Genomic DNA, 25121 nt, shown 5'->3' with positions numbered 1-25121 from the left:
TAAGTGACCAAAGTCTTTCCCAACTGATGGACCTTCTCCAGTGACTAAGGTCAGTAAGTAGCTATGGCTTTCCCCTGCACTCCTCCAATGTGGAGGATTTACTAGCATCCTGCCATGTTGTCATTAGTCATTACTCGAGCCTTGTTGCAGTCATTTTCATCAGGGATGAGCTAAACTACGTGACACAACTATGTACCACCAGGTGTACTGATCAGACTAACTCTTCTGTTTTGTCCTAGCCTGTCACATGCTTGTGTCCCAGTGCAGGGAAACCCTGACTATTACAGGAAACCAGAAATGCAAATGCCTAAGGACAGATAAATGAATATTTAATTCAAACCAGCAAGATGTTGTTTGCAGTTATTTATTTTACTAAAATGGTTACATATGTTGAAACAAGGAAGAGCAATAGTAATAATGTTTGTTTTTCCAATATCATAAATAATTACTGAGTTTTCATTAGCTGTTGGCTCAGCACTGATCATGACTTTTGTTATTTAAAAAAGACACACACATAATTCATCAGAATTTGTGTTTTCAGAAAACTCTAAAGCAGCAGTAGAAAAAAAATAAATTAAAGAAAACAGTAACAAGAAATTAGGCCAAGTATTTCTTAAATTTAAAACCCACTTGATGTGTTTTACAGATTATTCTTGTGCTTTGATCATTGGAAAAGAGAACCATTAACAAGTTGTTTATACAATGGCTTGCCTTCTCCAGTTTTACTTCAGAAGAGTCCCCAAAAGTACCCTTTTTACATGACAAATTTTGTTGTTTATACAGACAAAAACACTGAATATTCCTAACAGAAGAGTTTGTCAAAACCATGAATTTATTGTCACAAAATATTTAATACCAGAATAACTTATAATAGTATGAACAAAAGTGAAGTATTAACTCTCTGCTATTAGTTATAAACTCACATTATTATGCCAAAATCCAGTAAAGTATTAAAAATTAATGTCATGGAATCTTAGACATATAATGATGCAAGTCAGTAAAACATACTTCAACTGTTCATACAGTCACAACATACATTTCTTGCTTGGCACTTTAAGTCAATGCAAATCAGCAATTTAGAAAACAAAGTAAAAATATATATGTACAAAATATTTTCATATCAAATAATTTTCATTGTACACTAAATAAAACCAACAACGTTATGTTACATCAAGAAGTTTCCTAAGAAGTCACACCAAGGCTGATATTTGCAATGTGTCTTGACTATTTTAGTGCAACTGAAACAGCCTCTATTTGCAAGTTAGTTACATCATTAGCATAGTCCTGCTTCCATTGATGTGGGAGTTCTGCCATTAAACTCAGCAGGAGCAGAACTAAAGTCTTGTCTTGTTCATTGATGGCTCACCATAAAGAGAAGCAAAGAAAGGGATAAGTAGGAAAAAACCTGACAGGATACCCACAGGAAAAAATCCAAATCCTAGCAACAATCAGCTCTTTTCCAGTTTTCTGTAACGGATTCTGTATAAATTGGTTTGGCTTTGCCACTGTTTATTCAAGCACTGTAAACCTCATTAGACTATTGTTATATGACTTAAGAATAACTTGTACACCTCCAGATAAAATTTAAAAATAAACCTTGTTTTATGATAGTTATTACACTCAATAGCAGTCAATTTTAGAGACATGACATTTAATACATGGTTTAGTATCTTCTTAAAACCCTCCTGCCTTAAATGCTGAGATTCTTCAATGTTTCAGTTCCTTTTGTGATTCTTGTTTGGGCTTTGATAATTTATATTATAGGCTTTTCTTACTGAAATGTGAGATGTCAATCAACTGTCCTCATTTATGCAGTACATACAAAATAAAAATGCTTAAACCACATTAAAGTAGTAAGTTCCACCATGGAAACATTTCCGAATGGCACTATAGTTTTTGTTTTGTACAAGAAGAAACCGATTTTACTTCTATCAAAACTTCAGTAAGTCACTAGTAAAGCTTAAAATTATAGAAATTCAACTTGAATTTACAACTAGTCTGACTAAAACCTTCTCAACTACAAATCTTTAATGAGCAACACAGCTGAGAGCATATGTATAAGTTCAAAATAATCTGAACAATTAACTTATTTCCTAAATTTGTGTTCTAGAGTATTGCACTTTTCAAAGGAATGATTTTGGTATTTTAATATACTGCATATACAGGTAAGAAACATGCATAACAACCTTAACTTCACTTTGACAAAACGTACTGTACAATTTTTATAACACTGTTGATTAAAAAAAAAGAGAGTGAGAATGATGTAACAATTTCATTAAGACTCGTCAGTTTGTACAAGTCAAATAAGCACAACTCTCCAGGGCCTTCAGCAGTAATGTGTTTAGCCCTCGGCTGCTTAAGCCCACTTGGAATAATATACAAAGTATAAGCATTATGGCATTGTCATTTTGAGGCATAACACTGTTGTACTATGCCCACGTTATAGCTTATTTTTTCAAAGCAAGGCACTTACTGTAATAGCAATGCAAACATCTTATGCGCACTTTGAGTAACATAAAATAAGTTAATGTTTTGATAAAAACAGGGTTTTTATAATTTACATGCCTTTTATAGAAGCAGTTGAACATTTTATTTAATACAATGAAAACATCTGAGTCAGAAGGGACCTTAATTTTTTTAACTGACCATTCTGTAAAAGGGAACCTATTTTGCACATTTTCCTCCTGTCTGTGAATCTGATTTTGCTGAAAACCAATCCTGTGAGGAAAATGTCTGTTTGATGTGAAAAAGAAAGAGGACCCATCCCTCAAAACTGCTGAACTAATGGCACTTTCACAGTCTTTACTTCTGATATATGTGATGATTTCTGGATGATGCAGCTGGTCGTTCCCTGCAGTTTATCCTTCCCCTGGGCAAGGTTTGTTAGGGCCATAGCTGCGTTGATCTCCTTCCAGTACGTCTCATCTTTGCTGGGTCCCTTTCTGTTAGCTGTGCTAGATTCAAGCAACAACAAATATTTACACACACATCTTACACAGCTATCAGGAAAACTGTAATAATAACAGTAGTTGTTGTAATAACAAAAGTAGTTTCGGAAAGCTTTGAAGTCCCTTACTCACCTTTCACACTTATTTGGTCCATTCTCCAGATTTTCTGAAAACAGGAAAAAAAAAAGGCTATTTTATTTTAATAGTTTTAAAAACAAGCATGTTCAGGGAATAGACATATTGAAAAATAACCCAAGATTTATTCCAAAATTGATACCAGATCTAAAATAAAATCTTTGCTTTGAAACACATAAAGGACTAGCTTCATGCAGGCATCTTCCTGGAGAAAGCTACACTGAAGCTGTAACTGTTCTTGAAGGTTCACCTATATTTTGCAGGGTAATAGAGGAGTTCTTCAAAACATATTTGTTTTGAATACCACAGACATAAGGAATTGCAAAACCTAAAAATTGCCTTTCAGTGAATGCCTTCTAGTATGCACTAAAAATAGGACTCTCACCCATGCACACATGATGTGTGTGGGTTCTACTGCATCCCTTGCTCAGGCAGTGCTCCGTCACAGAGGCAGCTGAGAGGGACACAAGTAACAAGCACACCTGGTTAACAGCCCTCAGAGATGAAACTGCATCACAGGCATAAACTACACTTCCTCATCAAGAGTTATATTTGTTCATTCACTAAGTCCTCACATCCCAGAGAAGCCAGAAATATTTACCAGGCAGAAATGTATAAGCTTTATTCAATGGCTTTGCTATCCTGACACAGAAATACATTATAGATGAGTAAGAAGCTGATGCCCAGCTGCCATATCTATGGAAAACAAGTCAAACCAAAGAAACAGCAACAGCATGAACACTAATGGCTACAAGAGACCCAAAAAGTCTCTAAACACAACATAAATCCCATAAAGTACTGTAGGTCTTTGCGAAGCCAGATTCCCAAATACAAATCAACCTTACAGCTAGATTTCCATCAGATTATGAATTAAAACTTGATCTTGTCTTTAAACAGAGCTTCCACTGGAATAACCCTTGGTAGCCCTCCCCTTAGGAGCAACCACAGCCAGCAGTCCATTGTCTCCTACAGCCAATAATTCAGCTCAGCTGCACTGCCCATACTTGGAGGTGACTGCTGGAGACCACAGTCCCACTAAAGAACGGCAGGGAGACCAGCTGCAATTCAGAGATCAGCTGTTTGCCAAACTGCTTGATCTGGCAGGTCTCCATCCTTTTGCAAAACAGCTTTATAAATAAATGTTCACAGGTGACCAAGATTTAAGTTTTGTTCCAAAAGTGCACAGCTTGAATCAGTATCTTTTAAGATCTCCTAGAACAATGCTTGAAAGGGATTCAAGAGGGTGAAGACCAGTGTATGCAGAGGACAAGGAACCAAGGAAAAAAGAAACATTTGATCAAGAAAGAGGTACTGGATGACACACAGTCTCCTTTTTTAAGCTGTACTTGGCTATGAAGAATTCTTCAGCCTTGCTTCATTGTTTTTTTTTAATTAGAGACAGTTTTCAAGATGAGCTTTAGGACTGAATAGGTCGGTAGGTATAGAAATGGAAATGGCAAGTAATAGAGAACATCATTGCCAGAGCAAACCTGGATATAAATACACCTCTCTCAAGCATCTGTCAGTTTCTTTTGCTGTTGGAAAATATTTCCTATGAACAAAAAAATTGCTTGTACAAACTTCTGAGGGAAGTAGGTGTGAATGGTGACACACATTCCAATTCCAGCGTTTATTTGAAGGAGTATTTGCAAATATTTTTTACTGGTGTTTAGCCAGCTCTAAAAGAAAGCATCTTGACCATGGTATATAAAAGCAGTAGCAAAACTAAAAAATAAAATCTAGGCAAAAAGAACTGCCTATTCTTTAACTTTGCTGAAGATTTTTCCTGAATCACACATATGTTCTTATTCTGTTTGGATTTTATGGTTTTTTCAAACGAATTATTTAAGTCAAAGAAACTCAAAACTGGGTTAAAATAAAACCATCACTGATAATTTGCAAAGCTCTGGCTAATAACTGCTCTCAAAGCATGTTAGTACAATGAAGTCTGAAAATTTATCATTTCAAAGAACAGGCCCCCTTTTTCTTGCCAAAAATCCTTTTCTGCTATACCAAACCTCTGACAGCATATACCAGTCTGCTCTACCACAGCATCCAAGCAGCTCCCCTGTGTCTGAACAGCCCTTAGCAAAGGAAGTATTACCATTTTTATTTTTTTTTTTAGGGATAACCACTGTGAGAGAGACAAAAACCTTTCCTTATGCTCTCCTTGACATCTTGCCAGTCAAACCAACTTGATGTGAATCAAAGCAAAAGTGGGGTTCACTTCACATGCCATGAAACTGCCATCTAAGTCATGCATCTTTGTATCTTTATTTGTCCAGACTCCATTCATAAATAACAGAGATATCCTCCAAGAAATGGATTCAGTCATTCTATTTAACACTGCAGCCCAATGTCCTTGAGTGCTGCTGCAAAGACAAATTCCTAAGTCCTGTTCTGTGGCCCCTTCCTCAGACTCTTGTCCTTTGGACAGTATTATCATCCATGTGGATATGCTGACAGCTGGATGGGGGGAGGAGCATATCTCTCCTTTGGCTATTCAGTATATCAATGATTCATATCTATTTTTATATACAGAGACATTAGTACACTGCAAGTATAAGTACAGCCTTAATGGCTTACCTCAGCCTGGAAGAAATGCAGGCTGGTCATGTCTGGCTCTTCACTGACCAGAGAAAAAACATAGATGACAAAATGTTATCAAATGTATTTTAAAAAAGGCCAAAAAATGGTGAGTCTTACCCAATATTTTTCTTTTTCTTAATCTTTTATAATCTATTTGCTCTTCCTCCAACTACCAAATAAAGATTTCAATAATTGAAGCTTTTGATATTTGAGGTATCTGCGCAAGAATTTCAAAGTATATTTCAACTGTAAAAGCAACATTTTGGAGATTGTGCCATGAAAATAATCAAAGAACTGCATTCTCAAAATGGAGAGTGCTCATTTTCTTGACCATCATACAACATGTTCCTAGATTTCATCTTTGAGGCAAGAAGGAAATGGCACTGGGGCTGGGTAACCTCTCTGGAAATGGTGATGAAAGGAATGATAAAATGATGGAGTATCCAGAATCTCACCAAGTAGCCTCAGCTGAGGACTCACCCCAGAGCAAGTGCTGATGGGCTCTCCACTCATGACCCTCTCTCTAGTACATGAAAAGCAGTACTTTACCAACCTTGAGGTACCAAGGTTGCACCAGAGCTCTCCAAGCACTGTGGTTACTTTTAATCTCACACACCTTCAGTGGCAGCACCTCTGGTCTCTTCCTAAAGAGTGTGGCTCTCTCATTTGTGAGACCAAGGCAAGCTGTCACACAAATTTAAACCCCTACAGACTTGTCAAGCTTAGATCAGTGTGTCAAGTGACTCCTGGGAAAGTGATCAATTCATCAGTGATGAATTGTTGCGTTCCACACTGTTCCCAAGACTCATTTGATAGGTTAAAAATTATGTTTACCCTACTACATACAGACATAAATACATTTTAACAGCATACAAGTGGCCAGCACAAATCATTTTCCTAAACAAACAACAGTAGTGTTCAATAGCATATTTAGTAATTGAAACCAGAAGAAGCTGCTGCTGAAGGTACTTTTTAGTGTCTCAGAAAGAATTATGCTTCTTGTCAAAGGATGGTGGTAGCTTTCAACATATATTGAGATCCTATAACAAATCCATTTAATATTAAACATCAGAAATACTTTTTTGCTACAGGTTTGGAAATCATTTAAAACTGTGGTCATTTGCTCTGCAGCCAGAAAGCTTTAAACACTGAAAATGGAAACTCATTTAAAATTAGGGATTGTCATTTAAACCTACTTTCTGGGACTTCATTCTGCTCCCAGTTGTAAGCATCCAGGGAATCAGCTCTTGCCTGGCCAAGAATGTCTCATTCTGCTCTCAACATCTGCCCAAAGAAACCAGCAAGGCAGGATATTTGTTCCCTCTTGTTTATAATAGGAAGTCACTATAAATCACCTACCAATGGAATTCTGTATACCTTTCCATTACTATGAGTTTTCAGTATACAGTTTACTGTAGGGCATAGTGCCAAGAGTGTAGACACCAGACAATACCAGCTTTGTGATATAGCATGGTATTTTTCAGGACTCACATCATTATTAATAATATACCCTGCATCATTTTTTCACCATGAAATTTCTTCGTAATTATTAACTGGCTGATCCTGACAACTCTCTTGCAAGGTAGCCTTCTGTCCCATTTTAGCAGAGATGGAAATGAGTCTCGGAAGCCCAAAGTCAAAATACTGCCAAGGCAATATTTTGACTATTTCAAAAGCATTTAAGAACAGAATTTCCCAGGATTTCTCTTACATTTTAAATGTTTTCCTTTATTCTTCTGCTATCAGAAAGGACCAGCCAAAGAAAATGAAGCTGGGCATTCTTGCAGGCAAACCATCCCTGAACTGCACAATGGCATCACATAGCTCCAATTTACTATGCACAAAGGCTCTCTGGTGACACGGAGCTTGCAGCACATTCAAATGTTTTAGAACAACTCAGACACTTAGTGTCTGCTGCATCCAAATGAGTAATTTTTATATACTTGGACAACTTCAGGGGGTGTGCTAAAACAATGTCAATTACAGTGACATTTTATCATTTGGATCTGAGAATTCTAACCTAAGAATATCACATGTGTGGGTGATGAAGTACACCTAAAGCCCTGCTGGGAACAGCAAAGACAAGACTGACCCCTTTGGTAGCACCAAGCAGCCTCCACATGGCTCCCCCTCTCCCTGCGGTATCCGGCTCCAGCTGAGCCACAACAACTGGCTTAAACCCTGCTTTGTGTTATCAGGTAACACTGACAAAGCAAAGATGGCTGGAAACCAACAGGGGAAAGAATGTGTGAATGAGGGAATGAGACAGAGAGGGAAAGGTACAGAACATTATGTAGTGGGGAAAAAATGGACATAGAAGTCAAGACACAGTAGGTCAGTCTCACATCAGCGTCGTATTTTTTGAAGCTACTTAAACATGTACAGATTCCTGATGAATTACACATCTTCTATTCTAGCTTAAAATAGAGGGGGAAAAAAAAAGAAGAAAAGAACTGCTGGCCTCAAATGGTGAACACCATAAAACATTTGTTGGTTCAATAAAAGGTCCTGTATAACTTATCTTCATTTTAAAATTGACAACATTATTTAGTTGTTTCTCTCACTGCCTCTCCTGAACTTTCTTTTGTTGGTTTTGGAGACTCTGACCTAACATGTGTTGACCAGCATTTTCAAAACAAGCAAGAAGAGGAAAAAGAAGGAGAAACAGGAAATAAAATGAGGCAGCTGAAAGAAAAATGAACATTACGTGTGTGAGTAAATTAGTGGGGTGATGAAGTATTTCTGTAGGTCACACACACACACACACACACCCCCTTGACTCCAGTGTTTTCCAAACCACAATTTCAGGGTGCATAAGACTTTCAGATCTCCCTTTCTCCAAGAACAAAATTAGGTTAATTTGAGTTAATACTCCTGTGCTCTTCTTCATTGACACAGCTCCTTTACTCCTGAAGGATCCCAAAGTAAACCATGAATCACATAACACCACTAATATTCACCCACATCTGGGGAGGGAACGTGGCTTAGCCCAGGCTGCTCAGCAATGCAAGGGAGGGTAAATTGTAGCCCAAAGCAGCAGGCCAGGGCTTTTGCTCTTATAAAAAATATCATTTAATCTTGGTGCAAAAACTGTAGCACCTTTTAAAAAACAAGAAAACCTCAGCTTCTCTAGCTTGAATTGGAGGAAGAAGAAGCTGGGTGTCCCATGTTTGCACTTGCAGTCCCCCTTTTTGAGCCTAATGTAAACAGACAAATGAGTTTGTAAACATGGATAACTGCTCAGCCAGCGACCCACAGTACCACAGGCTTTCAACACACAGGCAGCACTCGTCCCACCCTGCACTGAAACTCCTAAAACCCTTTTCCTTTTGCACCATCCTCCCAGTTTCCTCAGGGACAGTAAACCTATTAAGGATGAATTATGGAGAAGTGCAGACAGGAAAGCTCATGCTGGAAGAGACTCCAAACCACAGAGTCTGCTACAGAAATACTCCCTGAACACTCCCTGCAGACCCCAGGCCACCTCCACATGGGATCCCTTCAGTGTTGTCTCTTATGAGTCCACTCCTGCCCCAAAGCAGGTCCTGGGCTGGGAAGGTCTCTGTGAAACCACCAGGTTTGTGGCTGGCAGTGCTCATGCAGCAGAACCTTTTGGTGGAGGAATGAAAGTCCCTGTTGGAGTTTCAGGTGACCTGTGGCTGCAGACACAGCATGGCAGTGTGACCTGGGAGACTGCATGACACCAATCACCGCTGGTCTGATCTCAGGGGCGTACTGGATTTCTACTGACAAAGATTTATTAGCATGTCCTTTAGTTGGGTGGGAGGAGGAAAGCTGTCAGAAACTTACAGGAATGAGCTCTGGGTCCAGGCTCTAGAGAAAGGTTCTTTTCAGCAAAGCTTTATTTTACTGCTGCTCTCTTTCTTCCAGGAGGTTACAGAGCAGCTTGCAATGAAGTCACCCCCACAACCCTGTTACCTCACTCCTTTGGCTTCACAGGGACACCAAGTATAACAACTGACCTGTCATCAGCTGTTACATCCTTTCAGATGAACAAGCTGCATAATGACAATTTATGTTCACAGTGACCACTAGAGTGAATATTTTTCCCTGCTCACCCAGTGGGTTTTTTTCCCAGGAACAGCTATAGCCCTGGTCTGACATCTTCTATTAAGATCCATATGGTGTGTCTTGCCAATGTTAGAAACATCCCTTTTCCGTCAAGCCCTAGACCAAACCTTTTCTGTGAAAATATTTCATTGCAATTTGTTTCTTGCACCAAACTTCATATACAAGCTTTAAATGTGAAGGACTGCTAACACTCAAGTTTTTTCCTGAATCCCTGAGCATTCAAAGACTTTTTCACATTGTGCAGCCTGGAGCCTGCTGCAGTGGGAGTAGGCATCTAATTACATTTTAATACATGTGATTTTTATAAAATGAATGTACATGCCCACAGAGACTGTGATAGGTGTATTTTATAAAACATAAAAGAAAACCGAGTTTGCAAGTCTATATTAATATTTGCATTAATAAGTGCACTGAAAGCCCCACATAATAGCAGGCATGGTGCAAATGGTCTTAGAGTCTTGAACTACGCACGTGAATGTAAGAATTTATGAGTTAACAAAATAGATAAAAACCTGTTGTAAATCACTTCATTGTTCAGGCTGTCACAGCTGACTCTAAATTTCCCCTAACCAGTGACAGTGTGTTCTCCTTGGTGAGATTCAGGGCACTGTATGAGTCTTGTTTTCTTAGCCAGACCTGAGCAGAGCCTATAATAGGAGCTGGGGCTGTGAGTGTTGAGGTGAGCTGTTAACAAACTGATGGTTATATGATTTTATTTTCTTTACAAGCTTGCTGCAAAGCTGACTGAAATATTTTTTTTTTCTCATTGAGCTGGCATGTTTCTCATTGAGTCGTGCAATGTTGTCAGGTTCCTTGGTGATAGTCTCCCACATGCATTTCACAATGCATAAAGGAACATCTGACCTAGGCTTCTTTTGTGTGTGTGTGTGGTGTTATTTGGGAAGCAAATTACAACACGTGCTGTGCTGACTCATCAGATGAAGTTTGCCCTTCTGTTACCAACCATGAGGGGTTAACACTGAAAACCACCTTGAGCAACAGGTAAGGGGGAGGATGAAATAAAGAGGAAAAAGGAGAAGTGGAAGGGAAACAAGAAATCAAGGAAAGACTATGGGAGATGTTACAAAAAAAGAAATGACAAAATGGCAAATGAGGATTTACCAGGAAAAAGAAAAAGAGTAAGGAATATAAAAGGTGAAAACACACCACTATGTCAACTTTCTTTGTTTTTAATACAAAAATATCCTTCTCCCACCCAGGAAAGTTGCTGTTGTGCAGGCAGGCACGTTCAGTCTTTCACTCTGGATCTAAAGATTTTAATTGGGAGCTCTTAAAGACTAAAATAAGGCTTTAAAAATAAAAAGCTAAAGTCAAATGCAGCCAGGGTAAGCACTATTACACTCCAGCACGATTGTTTTTCATTAAAAAAGTAGGGTGAAAGGGAGGGTTTCAAAGCCATATTTCAACCCCAGGCTGACACGACAGCAGTAAAATCTGATTTTGTTATGCTAGTTGGCTGTGGGTTTGGGAGCAGACCCTATATATGCGGTGTAATGTTATTATATGAATGCATGCACACAGAATATTTTCAGAAGCTTCTTGCAGAATTTAGAGAAACGTGCCACCCATTCCTGTGGCCCCACTTGCAGGAGCCAGCTCCTCTCCTGCTCCTGGGAGCCAAGCAGGCTCAAACATGGCATATGCTGTACAAAGAAAATTTAAATTACAAGGTACTGTATTTTCAGGCAAGTGGAGGAACTTCTCAGTGAAAGCCAGAACTGATTTCCATGGTGTGTTTAGCCAGATGAATGGAATAAAGAATGGGTAAGTCTACCTGAGAGATGAAATTCAGTTTCTTTCACTTGCCTGTAAGATAAAGAACTGACAAATATGGTCTATTTAAACACAGCTTCTTCCATCCACAGCATGGGGTACTGAAATATGCACAATACTTACCACAGAATCATAGAATATCCTGAGCTGGACCCACAAGAATCATTGAAGTCCAACTCCTGGCCCTGCACAGGACAGCCCCTGAATTACACCGTGAGTCTGAGAACACTGTTGAAATGCTTCTGGGACTTCAGCAGGCTTGGTGCTGTGACTGCTTCCCTGGAGAGTTTGTTCCAGTGCCCAGCCATCCTCTGGGTGAAGAACCTTTTCCTGATATCCACATAAACCTAAGCAGTGTCCCAAACTCACTGCATTGTGAGATCATAAGCATACAAATTCAAGCAGCTTGTAAGAAAAGTGCATCAGCAGGGCTCCAGCAATCAAACAGCCATAAAAATGACTGTAAGCTGCAAAAGAGCCTCCTGGTAACCCAGACAACTGTTGCACAACAGATCCTGCAAATCCCGGGATTACATGTGAAATTTAAGAGATTGTTTATATCTCCAAGGAGATACAGATATTTTCAAATATATACCTACCTGTATCTGTTCCTACATTATGTATAATATAAATATATACATATATAAATATGTATTCTACAGTATGTTTGCATAAAAATGGGAAAAGCTATGCAATCTGCCTTCACACTAAGTATGCTATGAGATACAGCAGTACAATCACAGATGGTATTTTCTGTGGTCACCACTTCCTGAAGGCACATGACGGAGATGTGCCAGGGCTGAACCTGGAGCAGTTGGTGACACCTTTCCCTGCACAATCTCAGTGCCATGACACAGCTCCAAGGTGGTTGCAGGAAGAGGACACAAGAAGAGAGAAGACAGTCAGGTGGACTTAACACATTAAGCACATCATGTTATTGACTGCAAGTCTCTCTGCTTGTTCTCTGCTTGTGCTAGAGGTGTGTGTGGGGCTCAATAGGTCATTCTAACTGACCTTTTCACAGGTGCTACAGTACATTCCCTCCTAGAATCTCTAGACTCTGACTTGAAAGCCTGGGCTTTCAACTTCAGCATAGCTGAGCACTAACAGGTGCAGATGAGGTTAAAAAGAGTGTTGCTTTGCATGCATAAAAACCCATGAAATCGTAAGCATCCACAAGGTCTTCTGTATCTAAAATTACTTTAAATTGTGATTGTTTGGTGCCTTACTTATCCATTTATGAAATCCCACAGATGTCTTATGAAAACACCTTTATTAAACTTTGAAAAGGGTCAGACAGAATGTATCAAGTGGCACTGAACAGCACATCATTAAATCATCCTGTCCTCAGAGGCACTCAATTGTGTTCATGCTATGGCTTTGGTGATACAGAACCAGCAGTGAACACTCAATGAGGATATAAGATAGGTTTTGAGGCATCTTTCAAACTAGGCCAGGTCTATATGTCAGAAAAGTATCTCTTTCCTCATCTAGCTCAACAGATCCCATCTAGTGATGGGACCCCCTTTATTGAGCTTCTCGAGGAATAACTGCAACATACACAGAAAGCTGTAGTCACCTCCTCCCTGACCATATACAGAATAATCGGTGGAAGGAACTGCTGAGTGAGCTGCCTGTGGATTATTCTCATCTCCAGTTTCACAAAAGTGATTTTAGTGTTTGATACCATTATTTTTGAGTCAACTCTTCAGTTTTGTTCCCTTTGCTTTCCTTTGTGAAGCAATTGCAGTCTTAATGCTCCTGCTCACCACAACTTGCACTGTTATTATTTCCATTACAGGATTTCTTCCCAAACCTAAATATTCCCAGGCACCTTTTTAAATGGGCCCTCAGAGATTCTAGTAAATTGGGAAGCTTATCAAGAAGGGCTGTGTTTTCAGTTTTCCTATTCACTCAGTGAGTGAGAGGCAGTGCACCAAAAGGCAGAAAGCTCTTGGGGCAGAACAGCATGCCCAGAGTTATTCAGGAAGATGTGCCTATTTGCCAAGAGTTTCTGAAGCAGCAAAAACACCTCCTATACTCCAAACATCATCTTGTGTTTAAAATGGTTTGAGTCCTAATGCAGTGCAACTCCAGTAACCCTGCAGAAGAATCATACTTAGAAGAGCTCAAAGCCTCTCCAGGCTATCATGGAGATTGGTGCAGTGTAATAAAGTCAGCCGCACTGGGCTTGAATTCTCAAGGAGCAGCTAAACTTTAACACTGCAGACACTCACTAATTGAAAATTATAAGTGCCCTTCACAGCAGAACCTTTGCCTAAGACAGATGAGGCTCCTGCACTCCGAAGGAGCACGTGTGGGAGGTCCTGAAACAGTAGTAGGACGGTTCTTAACATTGCAAAGGCCTTGGATGTGAACAGCTTTGTGGAAGAAGATGAAATTGCCTCTCTGGCAAAATGTATGAAACCGTCTGTGATAACAGGAATGAGAGCAAGGATGACTGAACAAATATTTGCACTGAATGCCTAGTCAGGACAGGGGAATTGCTACTGATATGATCTTTACTTTCAATGTTACTGCTTCTGACAGTCTTACAGACCTTGCAGATGTTTATTGGCCACTAAATCATTCTTCAAGAATGTTGGCTCTGTTCCCAAACCTGAAGAGCCTGAATGTGAAGGGGTTTGTTATTCAACACGCACTGCTGCTTTTGGAGACAGTGATTTTCAAGAAACCAGCAGGGAAGCATTGTCAACTGATAACAAGACAGGGACCGGATTCAGATTTCCCTGCACGCCGGGCCTCGGCCGCTAAGGCTGCAATGAGTAAATGAGCACCACGTAGCAGGGCACTGAGCATCCACGTGGCAGAGAGCACTGCCTGAGCCCTGACAGCAGCACTGGGCCACAGCAATGGACCTGGATGGCAGCACAGATTGCTGCTGCTGCCGAGGGCTTGCCAGCTCGTCCTGACCTTGATGTACTTACTGCCTGCTCCTCTCGGTACCGCACAAGTGCCCGCATTTTAGAGCCTCAGCAAAGCTCGCTCCACGGTGCTGCAGAGCAGCTCTGCTCGGCTCCTCCAACTGCAGGACACGCTGCATAACAACGAGCCTCATTCAAAGCCTTTGCCATTCATCTCGGGAAGAGCAGCTCGCAGAGACGCAATTGCTGAGCTGTGCAGGAGCCTAAGCCACAGTATTTCAAAGCAAACAGACCTGCTTTCAAACAGAGAGTTTTTGAACTACGGGCAATATGCACAGGCAGTTTCTCTGAGTGAAGAAGCTGATATTCTGAGATCATTGCAAATAGTTCTCACCTGAAAAAGCTACACTAGCCACTGGAAGCTGTACCTAATTGGAGACTGGACTAAAATAGTAGTAATAATAATTATGGCAGTAATAATACATATCTTTTAAATAATGAGTGACAAAAAGTAATTAATTCCCTTCATACTATGAAATTACTTTGTAATCAATGTATTAATAAATTTTCATAATGGAATTATGAATTATTGATTCTCAGTGTATGATTACCACAGGAAAAATATACTATCCATAGTTATTGAACATATTTCTCCCAAAAAGGCACTGACACATTGACCAGGGGATGTAATCTAAAAGCAGTTAAAGCCAATAGCCTCCTTTAAAACAGAACTGAATTGCTGCTATTAGCTTCCAAGATGAAAGACAATGTTATCTAAAGCAGCCCTTGTAACATTTTCCCTCCAAATAGGGTGAATACTGTTTAAAAATATCAGCTTGGTGCAGACATACGGTGCTTCAAAAATATGTAAGACAGTTGCAGAAGGTGATAGTGTCATATTTACTACATGTTTATATTACATTAGCTCAGAGGTGTTTTCCTGGAAGGCAGATTTCTGCCGGGGAATTCTCTCCTGCAACAGTCTGCTATATCAGACTTAAAACACACATACATATTTATGGTAAAGCCATATGGTATTTATGGTTAAATCGACTTATATACTTAAAAAATATGAATTTTTATTAATTTAAAAGCTTTATAGATCAAAACAAGCTCAGAAGTTTTATTAGCATTATAAATAATTGGTCTTTCCTCATGTTACCATAAAAAAACCAAAAAAAACAACAAATACCAAATCAAACCAAACCAACAAACAAACAACCAAAAACAACCAAAAAACCTTCAGCCAACAATGTTTGCAATTGGAAACTGAGTTATAGATATGTGAATAAAAATTTAGAACATGCCTGCATTCATAGAACACAATTCACAATTCACAAATGTAGCTGGAAGTCACTGTGAACTTTTTGTTCAAGGAGCAATTAAATTAACTTTATCTCAGAGTAATTCACACATAGGGAATTTTTTTATGTGTCTTCCCTGATCTACTTAGATGTTTTCCTATGGGGGTAAGCAGTACAGTGTAAAAATCATGTATTTGTACAGATAACCTTGCATTCTCACCTGCCTTTTAAGAATTAAGATCCTGAATTTCCATTTCTATAGAGAAAATCAACAAGACATGAAACCATGGCTCCAGACACAAAGAACGTTTATATTTTTTAGGAAATAACTATGGTGAAAGAAAGTGAGATCCTTTGATCCCTCCAACACAGTTCAACTCTAGGCTTTGAGCTTTTGGACAGAGGATAAGAGGAGGACTCTCAGCAGCTATGCAAGCCAGGCAGTTACAACGCAAACTCTTTAAGCTCTGTGAACTGTTTCATGTTTTTAAATTAACTTGCTGCTATTATTAGTAGTACTTCTGTTTCCACTTTTATAACAACAAAGGCTTTTTCTTTCATTTTGCAAGAACTTTTTGCCCGTGAGCCAAAGTTTTCCCATAGAACAATTGCCTATACATCAGAGTCTGTGAAGTTTATGAGGATCTGCAAAGGTCCTGCAAAGCAGACACAGCAAATCCCATGTGTGGACAGTGCCTGAATTCCTGCCCACCGTCCTCTTCCAACAATGGGCAAACAGACCTTGCACCACCAGCAAATGCTGTATTTGATAGTACAGATTCATCAGGATGCACAAAAACCAGCCTAGCTGGGTGGCACAAACACGTTACTTCAAACAACCAACCTAATAAAGTGCTGGCAAAGCAGCCCTCTGAGCACCACTGGCTCACCCAGCTCATAGGCAGGCCTTGGCTAGTGCTGGCACACACCATCAGCCCCAACTGCAACTCCAGGTTCAGCAAATCTTTAAAATATTCTCTCTGGATAGCACTTCCTAGGCAAGTACTGTCTCAGGTAGGAGCATCCTGAGAAGTGCTTGAAGAGACCTGAAGGCTGCTAACCACCCACAGCCCCATCTGCAGTGACACTCCCTTCCTCTCACACCTCAAACACAGCTGGCTGCCTCAAGCTGCTGTAACACAAGGTGAGTTCTGCCTGAATGGTCCAAAGCTTTGCAATTAGTACTTGCCTTGCACCCTTCAAACACCCAGAGGCCCATTTTGGGGGCTTAGATGACACCTGCCCCATTCCTTTATTTTTTTTTTTATAAGACTCATTAGCCTTTGTGGTGAAGCAGAGATTCCAGAATACAAACCAAGACACTGACACTGGGAGTATCCGTACCCCTAGACCCCAAGGAGGAGCTGCCCAGAAGAAACAATTGTGTCTAAAATCCTGGCATCAAGGAGTTCTCCATATTATTTTGGTTAATGTTAAGATGCCACATTGCTCAGACAGACCTGGGAGCAACACCCTCTGCTTTATTTGTGAAATCTGTATTTCAGTAGAGAGGAAAAAATATAGGAATGTTCAGCCATATCAAATGATTGCAATTTTCCATCAGAATTGCTTTCTCAATTGTGTTGTTTTCTATCACATCTGTATTTTTCTTCTTCCTCCCCATTTCCAGCTGGATCCTCATTTTCTTTCTCTAGTACAACAGGGGAAGAGAAAACTGAAGCAAGAAGAATACTTTCAAAAAACATCCAAGGACTACCTTTTGGGAAGCCAAATTCACACTGTAGCAACCCATCAAATAGGAGGTGCTGTGCATGTTCAGCTGCTGGCATTAAACCCTTGTTCTGTACAAACTGGGTAGAAATTGGTAACTGCTGCCCTCAAAGAGGCAGAATGGGAAGCATGACTTGTGAATATGAAGCACAAAGACTTTGGGAAAGTTTCCCCTGGCCACAACTCTGTGCACATCTCCTACTCCTGAGTTTGGTATGTTAGCTGGTTTCTATACAGCACTTAAAATGGAAAAAAAAAACCCCAACCCTTTGAAAGAAGTGCCTTGAAGCACAGATATTGGCAATGGATGACACTCACGCGCTGTGATTACTGAAAGACAAATTTTTGATCAGGACTCCTATTTGAATTGTCTCCAAAGCTTCTCTGAACTCCACATGCTGTGACCTTTAAAATCAAGGGAGCAAAATGTTCTCTGTTCTAATGACTGGTACTTTAAAAGCAGAAAATCCACACGTTAAAACTAAGATTTAAATTGTACTGTTTGGCAATAAAGCCAGAGTTGTTTCTTTTGGGGTATCAGAGAAAAACAGGGTCTCTGTAAAAAGTTTAGAAGGATATTAACCTTCAGAAAAATGGGAAAAAGTTATAAATAGTCCTATGTTTTCAAGGATAATGAAAACAATATCTAAATAATGTAATGGCAAAAAATCTACTGCCTAAATTCTACATTTTCTTGCACAGAACATAAAAAAAAGCATTTATGTTTCAAGCAAACAATAGAAAATTTTCTCTGATTATATGAAGTTTCAGATGAGTTTACAGCCCTAACTGTTGTTCACATAGATACATGCAAGAAACACTTCTATACAAAACACCCCTACTTTGCAAGCAGCAGAAAGGATGCCTTCCTTTGGACAAATACACACTTTTCATTTATTTGGACAAAAATATTAAAATTAAACAGAACAAATTTTCAATCAACACTTGTTAATTTGAAACATTAAAAATTCTCCCATATTGAAAGCAGATTGCTCTGAAAAAACATTCACTTTCAAGGTCATAATGGTGCTGGCAGAACTGAAAAAAATGTAGTCCAACTTGCTTGTGTTCAGCTGTGTTTACTTAGTCTCAATTTGACAAAAGTCTGCCTCTGATTATACATAGCAGTCATCTGCCCACAGATAAATAGATATTACACAAACGCTTGGAGGGAATGACATTTGGCTACCATTATTTTTGGAATAATTTACTCTGCATCCTGAACTTAAAACACCAAAATGATTCATAATGGTTTCTGGACCAAGTATTTCCATTTAATAAATAATTTTACCTCTATGACCTTTTGACCTTCGTGGACTTTATATTGTGCATGTTATTGGATTAGGAAAAACATTAAAAAAAAAAGGCAATTTATTGTTAAACATTCTGTGCTTGGGAAAGGTGGGTTTGTCCAGAATTCAGACCCAAGTCAGTGGCAAACGTGGTGCACTCATTGCACAGGTCAGAGCCAGCACGTGCAGTGCAAAGGGCTCAGGGTGCAGCTGGAGAGGGGGCTCTAACTCAGCTCTCCAAGACATCCCACCCCATCACCACCTGCAAGGGCAGGGCATTGCTCAGCTCTCTGCAGAGCATGCACCTGCAGTGGAAGCCCACACCAGCAGAAACCAGAACAGCACTGCCTGAGATAGAAATGTGTTTTCTATTTCAAATGCACCCACCTCAAGTGTAAACTTAATAGTTCTCTGCCTATTATTTGTAAGAGGGAAAATCAATACATATTGGATGCCAAACTGAAATTTTGCATTATCTGAGGGAAATAGTTGTTTGGTGACATCTATGGAATATCTTATATTTTGAAGGAGACCTGCAGTATTTCTCTGATGTGGATAGAAATTTTGTCCACTTAAAGATACTACTTGGTCTAGGGCATTTTGTGTTATAATTTATCCATTAATAAGGCAAAATACTTTTGAATAAATTATAGTCCTCAATCTCATTTCTTCCCTGATGCCTCTTCCTAATTCTCTCCCCTTCAAGTAATCAATCCCCTGGAAGTTCCCCAGCTTCTACTACCCCAAACTGTGTTTCCACATCACATACTGGAAGAATTGAAGGCAATTCAAAGTCCATGAGGTATATTGTTACTGCTGCACATTTAAAGTGGAAAATATCTCCAGAGTGTGGTGATAGATGGAAGAATAAAGCCTAGACCAAACAGAGTCAGATTAGTTTCTGTAAAGTTAGCATGCTTTGAAAAATGTCTCTTCAATTAGAACTCCAAAATTAAGAAAGCTCCTGATGCAATAGGAACCATATGTGTTTGATACACCCAGCTTCTCTAACATAACATCTAAATATTCAGTTTAAAGAAAATTAAGAGACTTGTTTACAAAGAACTAGTTTATGTGTTTACAAGACTAAGCTGAATATTTTTAGATGGAACAATTACATACAAGTCGTTCCCCTCATTTTCCCTTGTTTCATGAACATTACTGTGAAGATGGAATGTGTTTTCAATGTGGACAGCTGGAGGTACAGAAAACAGATTTCTGTCACATGGAACAAATGCAGCAAATTCCTTCTTTACAGGGTGTTTCCTTACAGAGATTAAGTATTAGTGTTCATCACACTATGATGCAAAGCCCCACTCCTTCAGAAGTGTACTAATGACTGTGACCCAAAGAAGAGTTAATTCAGATGGAATCCAGGAAAATGAGGCAACACAGAAACCTCATCAGCAGTCCAATCACATGACAAAATGCGAGGCATCTCCAAAGCCACCGCCTGCCAAAAAAAGAAAGGCTGCTGCAAGAAAAATACTTTCACAGCTTGATATCTAGGTCTTGTGACTGCTATCCAAACAAGGAGTAAAAGTGGTACTATATAATGTGGCAGGGTAAACAGAACCACCCACTCACCATCACCAATCATGTTTTTAATTCAGATATATTCTGTTTCTTTAAAAAATGATGGGGGGAAAAGAAACAAAACCTTCTGTTGAACTTGAAAATTATATGTGTAATTATCAGATCTGGCATGACATATTTTAGGTTCATAAATACCATGAACTGTATAGGAATGCATGTTTTGACATACAGGATCAAACAACCAGTCCATCCTTTCTACTCTACTGACAGATGCTCATCTCAGAGGAGCACAAAGACACCACCCCCAGCCAGCTATGCATTAGGTTAAGAAGATTTCTCTCTTTAACTTACAGATGATGACTTGAAAAATTTTCAAAGAGAATATCTCATTTGAAAAATTTACAGAAAGGAGCAGACCTAAAAGAAGTTAAAACTTTCAGGAACTCTGGGCCAAGGAAGCCTCCACACTCGGCCAAACTGTCTCACAGTAGCCTGAAAACTACTTACAGTTTTCAAAACAGGTCTTGGTGGAATCCGCCAAAGTCTGGATTTGGTATCATTAAGCCAAAGTATGAGAAGCATTCTATATTTTTGTGTCCAGCTTAGTCAGGGATTGCAGATGCACCAAGAGACTGGGAAATTAATAACCACACACCTCACACAAACAGCTGCCTCCATCACTACTACCACTGCCACCAGCACTGGAGTATTTCCCAGTCCCAGACTGTGTTTTTGCCCTAAATTGTGGAGCAACAGTTTGGATTAATTTGCTTTGTATCCTAAACAAGGTCATACCCTTTTCTGGAAGTTTATTTGCTCTTAGCCTGTGTAACATGGAAAAAAAATGCCAAGACATCACAATTGGAGACAATGGTTCCTTCCAAGAAGGGTGGCAGTATCTTGAATGCTTATTTACCTTCATTTCTCAAACACGTTGAAATGGAAAATACCAAACTTCTAATTTTGGACTGTTAAAAATGCTACTATCACCTACACTTCTCTAATTTACTCTAGAACCCTTCCCTGTTACACTCCAGATTCCTACCATTATTTCTATACCTGTTTCCTCAGTATTTTATTTTCTTGCCTTCATCCCTTTTATCCCTTTTCTTTCCTTTTCCTTTTTGTTTTTGTCCTTAATCTTGCATTCCCCTTTCTGAGTCCTCTCCCAGCACTATCCTCTCTTTACAATCTTCCATCACTTTCTTCTCTTTATTTTCCTACCTGTATTATTTCCTGGCTCTGAGTTTCCTTTTTCCCTTTCATTCTCTATCCTTTCTTCTATCTTTTCCCTCCTAGAGCTAAAATGATACTCCAGCCATGACCTACCTGAAAAGAGAGTTACATCTTTTAAGTCCATTGTCAGTACTAAAGGGATGGAAAATACCTCAAAAAGAGCTAAACGACTATTCCAGTCACTGTCCTGGACAAACAAGTGTAACTCCCACCAACAGCTGGAGAAGTTCAGCACCTGAGTCAAGTTATTTCCCATTTGCCACCAGTGACTGTTTGGCGTGGGAGTCCTGCTATAGCAATCTGTCCTCACACTAGGGCACGGAGACAGACAGAATTTCATGCAGTGGCTGCAGGGTGTTGGTGATGAGAAAAACAACTCCGATAACGTAAGTCCTTTCTTCACTCTTAACTGAGAACAGACCCGAGCTGAAGTGAAAACTTTGTTGAAACTCAAAAAGGAAGAGACCTGTATAAATATGGAGACAGCCATGCACCACTTCATCCCATTATTCTGCTAGATCTCTAAAAAAATACCAAAACATCACAAGAAAAGTTCCTTGCATGGCATGCATTGTGTAATCAATATCACTAGTAATGAAAGTCTTACTCCTGGCTTCAAATAAAGTGGTGTAACATCCTGTGAAAGGACAGAATTACCACACAAGCAATTAGGTCAAGAAACAGAAAAACTAAGAAGCATTCGCTCCCTGAACTTCTTGAGATCTGCCCATCAAAACATGTAATGTTTGCTTTTCAAGACCAAACAAGCTAAGAGAAACATGCACTAGAAATCATCTTTATGGCCAGCACTACAGACAAAATACTGGGGAACACTTTTATTTTTCATGGTGAACAAACTGCCCCTGTAACACTCCCCAGTTGAAAGCCCAGTTTCCCCTCTGGCTGGTGCTGCCTGGACAAGCTGGAGCTGTCTTGTGCATGGCTCAATCCAACTTGCACACCAGATCTTACAAAATTTTCCTTGTTTTCTTTGTCTCACTCTTTTTATATTGCTTCTGGTGGTTTTCTCTGTTTTTGTTGCTGCTTGCTTCCCACCCTTACCACACTCCAACTGCTTGCTGGGCAGGCTCAGCAATTCCATGTAAGGAACGCAGGAAAGAGAAGCATTCCTTGATTTTTCTGTGCACAGTAACTTGCACGACATTTGATCATAGACAGAGATTAAGTCATTCATGAATAGGGCCCAAAGGGAGGAACAACTCCAGAAAAACAACCCTCCTCACTGCTAGTGAAGCATCCAGGACTCCACAATCATTACTGCCACACTTACAGTTCATAGTCGATCTGGCAAAGCAAGGAATCCAACTGCAGGCTCTGTGGTTTTAATAAAATGTATCTACAGCAGCTTGGATCAATGTTTAAAAATGTTCCATGTTGTTTTAGTCCAAGGACAAGCTTTTAAAATTAAAAGAAAACTTTGGCTTTAATTACAGATTAAAAGTGAAAGTTGTTTAAAAAGAATGCATATTCTAAGAACAGTAATAGAAGTTATTTAAAATTTAAAACTCATTTTTCTCTCTCCCAGAGTGTGACAAGTCTCCTTGTAAATATTTAAAACACAAGTTTGAAAGCCATTAATTTATGGACAATATTTAGGGTGCTTCTGCCTTGCTGTTGTGAATCTTTGGCAGAGCTCAACTTTTTCCTACACTTATACTTTCAATCTAAAATAAGTGTCAGATTTTGATGCATGTCCCAATAGCCAAAAAATAACCACAACTGTAAGTTGTACCTCCTTTTCCCTTAAATTTTGTCACCACGTATGTGTGATGCAGCAAATGTCACCACCCTGCACATAAATGAAAAGGGTTTATTCCAGAGCAGCTACAAGCAATGTGATCCCTCAGTGGTAAGGTGCTACAATGGAGAAGCTGCTGCTCTTGGGATGATTTTCAGCAACAATTGCCCATCTGAAAATCATTAGTGCATAGCAGTGGATTTTCCACATGTTCATATGCTGGACAAGCAGGTTGCCCTTGAAGTATGGCTCCCCAGGGGAAGAAGGAAAACCCAGAGAAAAGTATTCTATTGTCAGATCACGGTTTCACTAGAGCCAGACAAAAATATGGTCAAGCATTCACTTGGCTGCTCTGCTGGCAAAACGATAGGGTACCGAAATGGAGACAGCTAATGAGGAAGGCAAAGAATGAATCTCAGGAAGAAGACCTTAAAGGAGTACAGATTTTTTTTCCATTTAAAAAAATCAAAAAATAGGGGTAAGTATGCAAATGTAATGACTTTCAGATTACTGACCTTTATTTTTATAAGGTCAAAAAGGTTTAGAAAGGGTAGCTTTTTCCCAATAAAGTACCTCATCTTTTAATTCAGCTGTGTTTGAAGCACCAATAAGAAAGTATTGAAAGAACCTAAGTAAAAAAGTGTATGATTCTAACTAGGCAGTATTTGTTATTTAATGCCCCATTAATCGATAATTTGGCTTGAAGGAGGAAAAAAAAAGTTGGCAAAAGGAAATGGAATTCCTTAGCTCCTTGTTTTACTTAAAAAAAATTCCCAACAGGCTTCACTTAAACAAAGAACTTTAGTTTTCCACTGGAAAGACAAAAAGAAAATCTTGGTCTAGCATGTCCTGCCACATGCTTTAACTACACAGTAAAAGAGTACGTACTTGGATCCCAGGCACATTTCAAAAGTAGTATTTATTAGCGGCTCTGTTGCCAAGTTCCACTATTATCATTTTATTATAACTAAGGTATATTTTTACTAACTAAATTATATTTAGGTTTTCAGTTTAAGCATTTGAAGGTCCTGGAGTGTCACGTATGGATGACATACAATATATCAAAGGCCTTTGTTGATTTTTTCCCTCCTCTCCTCTCCAAACAGTTACCCTGTCTTTGTGAACTCAAGGCGTCTGATTTACCTAAACCCATATTCCAGCTGTAAAGATTTGCAGGGGCCAAGGGAGCAAAATCCTGGGACGAAGCAGAGCTCTCCAAGGACGAAGGTGAGCCCTGTTACCGGATAGCGCACTGCACCGCGTCCCTCACACCCCGAGGGGCAGGACAAACCCATCTCTCCCTGCTACCTCCTTCAGACACCCTGCTCCAACACTCACTCTGGCCAGCCCGCTCACACCTGGCCTTTTGCCCAGACCTCCTGTTCCCAGCTGGGCCGTGGGCTGAAGGTGTTGTGTGGTGGGACACGGTGGGCAGGAGCCAGTGGTTCATGAGGAGTTTACCTCAGAAGACCTGACTCCCATACCTTCTGTAAAAGGACTTTTGGTCCTGTGGGGAGTGTGGAGCCACTGTCTGGAGTCTGTCCAGACATGTTGGAAAGGTGACACGGCCGTGAGGCAGGAGAGGGTTTTGGTGGGCTCACGTCAGGCTGAGTGCTGCCGCTGCTCTGGACAGGGAAGGGGTTTCTGAGCAGCCATAAAGCCCATGGAGAGATGTCAGAGCTCTCCAAACCTCAGCAAATGCAGCAGTACTGCAGCACTGAATACAGCCTTTATTTTTCGTATTTTGTGCAAGGAATGAAGGATCAGGAGTACCTAAATATGAGCACTTATATTCTCACTTATATTCTGAGGGTCACAGT

General features: G+C 39.7%; 1 protein-coding gene across 2 annotated transcripts in view; it reads right to left on the bottom strand.

Moving 5' to 3' along the window:
• Positions 1–348: 348 nt before the first annotated feature.
• MKX (mohawk homeobox) overlaps positions 349–25121 on the bottom strand; it is a 49167-nt gene continuing 24394 nt past the window's right edge. Inside the window, exons 5-6 of one of the 2 annotated variants that reach the window (XM_033511372.1) lie at positions 3081–3114; positions 349–2954 (exon numbers count right to left, since the gene is read on the bottom strand). In XM_033511372.1, coding sequence (XP_033367263.1) covers positions 2768–2954; positions 3081–3114 — 221 coding nt within the window. In that variant the 3' untranslated portion in view covers positions 349–2767. The remainder of the gene's footprint in view (positions 2955–3080; positions 3115–25121) is intronic. The other variant, XM_015619924.2, reaches the window with a different exon arrangement.

This window comes from Parus major, chromosome 2, assembly GCF_001522545.3.
Source record: "Parus major isolate Abel chromosome 2, Parus_major1.1, whole genome shotgun sequence".
Classification (NCBI taxonomy): Eukaryota; Metazoa; Chordata; class Aves; order Passeriformes; family Paridae; genus Parus; species Parus major.
Note: the sequence above shows the minus strand (reverse complement) of the source record. Positions and strands in the feature narration are given on the sequence as shown.